At 51.0% G+C, this 7823-nt stretch overlaps 1 protein-coding gene across 2 annotated transcripts; it reads left to right on the top strand.

Annotated features, from left to right (window-relative positions):
• Positions 1-2896: 2896 nt before the first annotated feature.
• On the top strand, positions 2897-7807 carry LOC115388798 (EF-hand and coiled-coil domain-containing protein 1). Of its 2 annotated transcripts, XM_030092073.1 has the most exons (9): positions 2897-3747; positions 4858-5284; positions 5361-5522; positions 6544-6614; positions 6773-6914; positions 7010-7109; positions 7231-7341; positions 7421-7490; positions 7578-7807. In XM_030092073.1, the coding sequence occupies exons 1-9, from the start codon at positions 3153-3155 to the stop codon at positions 7730-7732; spliced, it is 1833 nt and encodes a 610-aa protein (XP_029947933.1). In that variant the 5' UTR covers positions 2897-3152; the 3' UTR covers positions 7733-7807. The 2 variants fall into 2 exon arrangements, with proteins under 2 accessions (XP_029947933.1, XP_029947932.1); XM_030092072.1 differs by having other exon boundaries at positions 7421-7807.
• The last annotated feature ends 16 nt before the right edge of the window (positions 7808-7823 follow it).

The following is a 7823-nucleotide window of genomic DNA, read 5'->3' as shown; positions in this document are numbered from 1 at the left end:
AGGCCGGCAGGAAGGCTCCTCTTTCCAGGCTCAGCTGGAGCAGTGGAGGTGATTAGCAGCACCCTGCCTGTCTCTGCATGTCCCTGAAACCAGGACTGGAGTGTGAAGCGTCTCTCTGAGTGTGTTTGTTTGTCTTCTGGGGGATTTGTAGTCTGAGGGAAGGAAGCGGTGCAGGGACACACCTCTAAAAGCCCGCTGACTCACTGCTCTTCACACACATCCAGCAGAAGCAGCCTGGGAGCTGCTCCTCGGCGGCCTCCTGTCTGCTCAGGTGACTCAACAAAACACTGCTCCACTTAGTCAGTGGAAGCTGAGGGTCTTCTTATCTCCAGTAATCTGGACCATTTTTCCTTCATGTCTGACAGGTTGGTTCAACAGGTCGACTTCCTCCTTCCACATCCGCACAATGGCTTCCATTCAGTCACTGGTAATTATTACCTTCCCACTGAACCGTCTCCCCCTCTGTCCCCTCTGGAGCCAAGCTAGGCTAAGCTAAGCTAAGTTAAGCTAGCTGCTAGTTTCATGTTTAATGACTCGTTTAATTATTAAAGAGAAAGAAACCCTGATGATTGTTTTTGGCTTCATTGTGTCTAAATGGTCACAGTGTCCATGTTATTGCTCATTATTACATTACTATTTGTGCCTAGCACTGTTAAATGGACACAATTCAATTCAGTTCAGTTCAATTCAGCTTTATTTATTGAGGTGCCAATTACAGCATAGTGACTTCTAGACACCTTTCCAGAGAAAACCCAACAGATCCACATGAGCATCAGCGACTGGAAAGAAAAAAACTCCCTTTTAACAGGAAGAAACCTGCAGAACCAGGCTCAGAGCTCAGAGGAGGCGGCTTTCCGCTATTCCAGTTGGGGAATACACATGAGACTTGTAATTCTTCTTTAATTCTGAATGAAAGCTTGATTTTCTTTTTTTAACCTGTCCTGTCCAGCATGGAAGCAGCAGGATGGAGGTCTGGCTGCTGGATGTTCCAGACAGATTCACTCTTCCAAGAGGAGCTTGTAAGTATAAAGCTCCTCTTGTTAACACGGTTTCTTACTTTATTTTATTTATTTTGAGTAATGACATTGCTGGACCAGACAGGGGGACAGAAAGACAGGAGGAGAGGCAGAGAGTGAAGAAAACAAAGAAATGAACAAACAAGCAAACAAAAAGTGAGGAGCGAAGGAAGAGAGAGCAAAGATATGATGGTCTTTTAATTCATATATCGACACTCCAGATGAACGGCTCCGACATAAAGATGTGGCAGAGGGCATCCTTGGGGCTTTTGTTGGAGAACATAGCTGGTAGTGAACTGGGACGTGCAAGCTGAGGATCCAGGTATCAAATTACACCAGAGCTTCAGGAGAGAGCTTCACAGATCACCATTAGTCCAACCCACCACAAGAGAGCAAGGTGACTGAATCCACACGCAGAATATAAATCTGAGTGATTAAAGATCAGTGTGATCATGCAAATGTGACAGTGATCATGCATAAATGACCTCTGACCCCTGAGAAGATCGGAAGCAAATTCAATATGAAAGTTAATTCAGTTCTAAAATGACCATGTAAACACCTCATCTCAAATGAAATGTTTATTTTGAGTTAAATTTAATTGCAACTGCAAGTGGAAAGTTTATTCTCATTCTAAAGCGGAATTATTTGTAAATTGGACATGTAAACCTTCTGTCCGCCTTGGGCTTATCCTGGTTATTTATTTATTTATTCATTTATTTATTTATCATGTCCCATTCATCTGCTCATGTTCCCTCACAATGACTCGATATGATGGCGGCCGGCAGGATGCCTTCAGCTCACCCAGAGACCATTTATTTAATGGAGCTGTAGCATCAAAGTTAACTGAGAAAGAAAGAGAGAAAAATCACCGTCACGGGAGTTTCTTTACTTCCGGTAGACGTTAGTACGTCATGTCCGCCCGCTGTCCAATCAGAACGCTTCGCAGCCCCCAGCGTTAGAGAGGATTTAATCCTTTCTTTTCCCATGTAAACATGAATTAAGATAATTTAGACTAAAAACATCCTATCTGAGTTAAAAACTTCAATAAAGTCACTGATTTAAAGAAATAAACGAAGCTGAAAGTGTCCGAAATGAGTTTTCAGAGGTTTTTCTCTGTTGTAGATGTAAATCTGAAAAGCCCATTGAAATATTTCTTCTTTTCTAAGTTGGATGTTTTTGTGAGCAGAGATTCAGGTCATTCCATCCTCTCACTCCCAGACTGCTCCGCTCTAAACCCTTTTCAGCGTCTCGTCCTGGAGGATGGACTGGAGACGAGTCCCCCACCGTGGAGACGTAGAGAGCTGAAGGCAGCCCGATGAGACAGAAAAACATTCTGAAAGAAGACATAAAACCCGTCCGTGTGCATGTCTTCTCTGCCGGCTGCTGCAGAAGCTTCTTTGTTGGGTGGTGAGCTCAGAGGCTGTTTCCTGGAAACACACTCACAAATGAGCATTCGACTTCCAGAGAAAGGTGTGTCTGTAAGTGTGTGTGTTGTTAGGAGCATCATCTTACATCCTTTTGTTGCTGCTGTGAGTCAGGGTGACTTCTGGACAAGCCAACTGGATCCAGCAGTGAGTCACTGTTGTTGTTGTTGGATGACAGGTGTCAGATCAGATTTGTGCCTCAGAAGCTGGAAAGGTTTCGTGTCCAGAGCTTCAGTGACTCAGGACTGCGGCTCCGGCAGGAAGCCCGTTTCAGCCCCTCTGTTCAGTCTGCAGGGGAGTGATGGACATTTGATCCACGTTTGTAACAATGATCAGGTAACAGCAACTAGCTTTCCAGTAGATTTAGGCCTCTGGCACAGTGACAAACACACACACACACACACACACACACACACACACAAACACACACACACACACACACACACACACACACACACACACACACACACACACACACACACACACAGGTCTCAGGAGGGTGGAGTCTTCACGTTGAGACGTTTTTCCTTCCCCGCGGGGATCATACAGTATGTTGGCTTGATGCGCAGCAGGAAGGAATCCAGACTGAGGATTCTGCGGATTGACGCACAGCGCGGTGCGCTTTGACCTCCCGTCTTTCCCTTAATTACCTTTTCCCTCAGCTGAATCAGTTGTGCTGCATCTCAAGACGCACTCCGGTGTGTGTCCGGTCATGCGGCGCACCGCTCTGGCCGTGCCGGGCGTGCTGTCGCCTCCACAAGCCGCGCGTAAAAGCGCGTGGCTCCGGAGCGCGCTGGCCCAGCACCACGACCCCGACCCCGGAGCGGACAACGAGATCGTGGTCCTGGCCACGGGCATAGACCAGTACCTGCAGGAGGTCTTCCACCACCTGGCCTACCCGAACCGGGACGACACGGTGTCTGCGGAGGACTTCTGCGCGCTCTGCGCCGTGCTGGGACTCTCCAAGACGCACGAGCAGGAGCGGAGCGGAGGAGAGGAGGAGGAAGAGTTTACAGATGTGTGCTCCGGCCTGCCCTGCCAGCTTTCCTTTAAGGACTTCCACGCGCGGCTCTGCGGGTATTTCCGAGTGCGCAGCGCGCGCAGAGGGGGCGCCGGGGAGAGCGCGTGGCGCCTGCCCGTCACGGAGGACACGGAGCTGGTGGAGCGGCAGATCCGCCTGCGGTGGCCGCGCGTCCGGCGGAGGAAGTGTGTCAGCTTCGATCTGGAGAAAGATAAGACCGGAACCGGGACCAGAACCGGGAGAGGCCGGACAGCAGAGGCCGTGGAGCCCGGAGGAGCCAGCCCAGGTCTGCTCTGTCACTGAGATCACTCCCTGATTTCTGCCTTTATTCCCACAAAATAAGAATATTGTGACAAGAAGATGAAACCAAACTGTGCAGCAGAGGAAAGGTTTGGGACTCTTCAGTTTTTATGCAATCTTGAAATAACTGTGGATGAAATCCCGTTTTAGTGTGTTTCAAATGATGTAAACAGTAATCATTAATGAAACCGTCAAAAGTTTCCCAGGAAAACAAACATAAACTAACTTCTTGACAGTTTCAGTCAGTTTTCAATATTATTGGTGTCAAAGTCAACAAATCAATGAACTTTGAATCTACTTTATGGTTCATATTTATGATACAATACTATAATGTCCCTTTAATTATGCTTTATGAGCTGTGTTGTGCAAGCTACTGGAAGTTAGTACTTGTTACAGGAACTTGTTCCTACTTAAAAAGTGAAACATTATAAGGAATTTAATGCAAATAAGTAAGAATGGGGCCCTGTTTACACCACGACGTTTCAAGTGAAGACACATGGTTTTTTCAGGCCTCTATCGATGAACCCTGAGTCAAAACTGAATGAGATGAAGAAACTTCCTGGAGAAAAATACAGTGATGTGTCCCAAAAACTGTTGCATTATGGGGGTTTTACAAACTCCCCCTGACAGCATGGCTTTGAGGCTAATGCTAGTTAGCTAGCTGTCATACGGCAGCGTGGCGATATCTCAGTGTTGTTTTGTCCACTACTCTGAAGAAATCCATTCAAATAATAAATGTTTTCTTTATATTTTTACCGTTTGTTGAGCCGGGTTTCCCCGCCTCCTAAAATATTGTGATTATTACTGTATGCAGCAAAGCATTGTGGGAAAATTCAGGGTTTTTGAATTGGATGTTGAAACTTAGTGTCTTTATGAAGAATTAGAGGAGCGTTCAGAGCGACTGAAGGTGAAGCAGCTGAGTGTTTATACGGCATCAGAACCAGAAACCAGTTCCCATACTGTAAATACTAAAGGATCATGGGTCCTTCCAGTCCTTCCTGTGAGGTTTTCATTTCCGTCTCCTCCACTGTGTCTCTGGACGTGGATCTCCTGACGGCTGCCGGTCCCGTGCTGACCGGACGTCTGGTCTCTGCAGACGAGGCTGCGGCTCTCAGGGAGCTGGTGGAGGACCTCCGCTCGGCGCTGCAGGGGAGCGACGCCCGCTGCCTGGCCCTGGAGGTGGCCCTCCGCCGCCAGAAGGCCGGCGCCCCGCCTCCGCCGTCCCGCCGGAGCTCCGCCTCCTCCGCCGGTAAGACCTCCATCACGCTGGTGGAGGGGAAGCTGGTGCCCACCCAGAGGCTGGCGGGCGCAGACGGCGGGGCGAGGAGGGCGGCCCGGAGGCGGGACATCAGAGACCCTCTGCTCAGGGAGCTGAGGCTGATCCGGTCCGGACGGGACGGCCAGCTGGAGGAGGCCATCCGCTTCAGCCGGCGGCTGGAGGAGGAGCTGCAGTGGGCCTGCCGGGAGGTGAGGAGGCTGCAGGCGCTGGAGTCCGCCCTGAGGAGGGAGAACGCCCAGATCAGGTGGGAGTCAACACCTGCCACATCCTCACTGCCGTCCAGGGCCGGGATACATGCTGTGGCTGCTGCTGTCCTCCAGGAGGCGGGCGGAGGAGGCCAGGGAGGCGCTGAGCCTGGGACTGCAGCAGGTCCGCACGATCCAGGAGCAGGCCCAGAGCGTCCCGCAGCTGCAGGCCCGGATCGGCCAGCTGGAGGCCCAGCTGCAGCAGGACGGGCTGGAAGCACCGCGTGGCAGGTGGAGGTGTGTCCCCGCAGCCGTCTGCAGCCGTCTGCAGCTTTCTGCATCCATCTGCAGCCTTCAGAAACCTTCTGCAGTCGTCTGCAGCCTTCTGAAACATTCTGCAATCATCTGCAGCCGTCTGCAGCCTCATGCAGTCGGCTGCATCCATCTACACATCATTTGCCTCTGATGATTTGAAATTCGATGTTCTGAAGCTCAGAGCTCAGAATGCTGAGGAAACACAGACATCTGACTGACTGCCTGATGCTTGAGAGGTGAAACTCTGTCTGATGCTCCAACCTGTAAGAATAATCTCGTCTGACTGACCCGTCTTAATTTGTACAGGTCAAAGGTTATGATGTTATCAGCAGCCTGCAGCTCTTTATTACCATAAGTTCTCCAGGAACAGGAACCTGGAGGAGAGAGAGCCTGTAAGTCTAAACTGAGGGCAAAACCTAAACAGCAGATCTAGTTGAAGTGAAAAGGAGGGAGAGAGGACAGACTCAGAGAGAAGCAGAGAGAGCGAGGCCCCCCGGTGGAGAGCCTGGGAAATCATTCAGCCAGAAAATAGAGAGAAAGAAGAGACGAGATGTCTTTAACCTTCACTCTGAATCAGATCTGTGAATTTCATTCTTCTGAACGGAGGAATTAAATAGAATACTCAAATGAAGGAGAACAACACTGCTCGTTTTCTCGTTTTGTCTTCAAACTATGAAGACTTTTTGTTATGTTAACTCCAGTCTGGTTTTATTTATTTTCAATGACTTTAATTCATTGGTGTCGAACACATTTCAGTTCAGGTTCCTCATATATAATGTGAAGACCAGTAAATAATTATATTTTAATGTATGAATAACTAGAACTCTAAACGTTTGTCTCTGTTTTGGTTCAGTAAAATATTAATACATGATTTAGAATTTAACATCCTTCTACAACACATGACAGATGCTGTCAGGCCGGCCGGTTCTGGTCAGCAGGCCGTATGTTTAACACCCCTGGATCTGCTCTGCTCAGATGGTGAAATGTGTTTCCTGCTCCTCAGATCGGGCTGCAGCTGCTCGTCGCCTCCGTCAAACCCGCCGATGAACGCCGACGACACAGGAAGCAGGTCGGGTGAGTGACGCCGCAGTCCGTCCCGGCTGAACGGCCTCCGCGCAGGATTCAGCTCCTCGCTTTGGTCAAAGGTGGGAAAATTCCTCACTGTTTAGATGCTGTTGTATGACTGCAGTGTGTGTGTGTGTGTGTGTGTGTGTGTGTGTGTGTGTGTGCAGACGCAGAATGTCTGCAGAGAGCCGTGGAGGGACGAGCGGCGTCCGATGAAGAGGAGGAGGACAGAGGAGAGGGGGAGGAAGGACAGAGCTGTCTGAAGGAGGTGACGAGGCACAGCAGTCCACTGCACCACTGCGACAAAGGGTCAGCACACACCCAGAGTGTGACACAGCAAAACACACACACGCAGATCGTCTTTCAGAACCGAAGACCACAGACTGAACCTCTTCCTCCTGCAGGTGTCAGAACCAGGTGGTCCATCATCCTCAGACTCAGGGGGACAGCAGGGGGCGCTGCGGCCGGAGGGCGGGAGGGGAGCGAGGCCGGGACCAGGAGGAGGTACTGGAACGTTCACTGTGATGGAGAGCGCCCGTCAAACCTCCACAGACCATGTTTGATCCGGCTGGAGACAGAAACGTGGCCTCACATGCAGATTCTGTTTCGTCCTCCCGGCTGGCAGAGAGCCGAGGAAGAGGAGGGCAGGACGAAGCTTCAGGAGAGGACTGGGCTGTCCCTGCTGGAGGACAGACTGACGGATTCTCTGTCTCTGCTGCTGCAGCTCCACAGCAGGGTAACGCCACTTCTCCATCATGGTTCCGCCTCGCTGTAGACCTGCAGGACCATGAACCGTCTGTCGCCCCTCCTTCCAGAACGTGTCCCGCAGGGTGGTGGAGAAGATGCTGATGGAGACGCTGGACTCGTGCGGCAGCGGCAGCGACGGTTGGTGTCTCCGGCCGCCGTCCCGTCGCTCCGGATGCGACAGCTTCAGCCTCTCTCAGCCCCCTCTGGCTCCTCCCCCCTCGGCAGGCCCGTCGCAGGTCCGCAGGGCGGCGGACGCCCTCTCCGCCCGCCACGCCCCCGAGGAGCCCCCCGGCGACGGAGCCCACGGAGGAGAGGGCGGGGAGACGCTCCTGCTGCCGCCGTCAGGCGGCGGCGGAAGCTCTCTGCTCATCTCCTGCTGAACACGTTAAAGATTCCTCTACATGAAGATGGTTTGTCTCTATTTAATACGACTGAATAAATGTTTCTGAAGTTTCTTTTGGAGTAGTTCTT

This window comes from Salarias fasciatus, chromosome 5, assembly GCF_902148845.1.
Source record: "Salarias fasciatus chromosome 5, fSalaFa1.1, whole genome shotgun sequence".
NCBI classification, from domain to species: Eukaryota; Metazoa; Chordata; class Actinopteri; order Blenniiformes; family Blenniidae; genus Salarias; species Salarias fasciatus.
Note: the sequence above shows the minus strand (reverse complement) of the source record. Positions and strands in the feature narration are given on the sequence as shown.

What these genes read in the sequence shown, in the direction of transcription:
- LOC115388798 (XM_030092072.1), top strand. Translation starts at nt 3,153, where the DNA reads ATGCGGCGCACCGCTCTGGCCGTGCCGGGCGTGCTGTCGCCTCCACAA. An exon ending in AGGGAGAACGCCCAGATCAG is followed by an intron (nt 5,285 to 5,360) that starts GTGGGAGTCAAC and finishes GCTGTCCTCCAG; the next exon opens with GAGGCGGGCGGAGGAGGCCA. An exon ending in TGCTGCAGCTCCACAGCAGG is followed by an intron (nt 7,342 to 7,420) that starts GTAACGCCACTT and finishes CCCTCCTTCCAG; the next exon opens with AACGTGTCCCGCAGGGTGGT.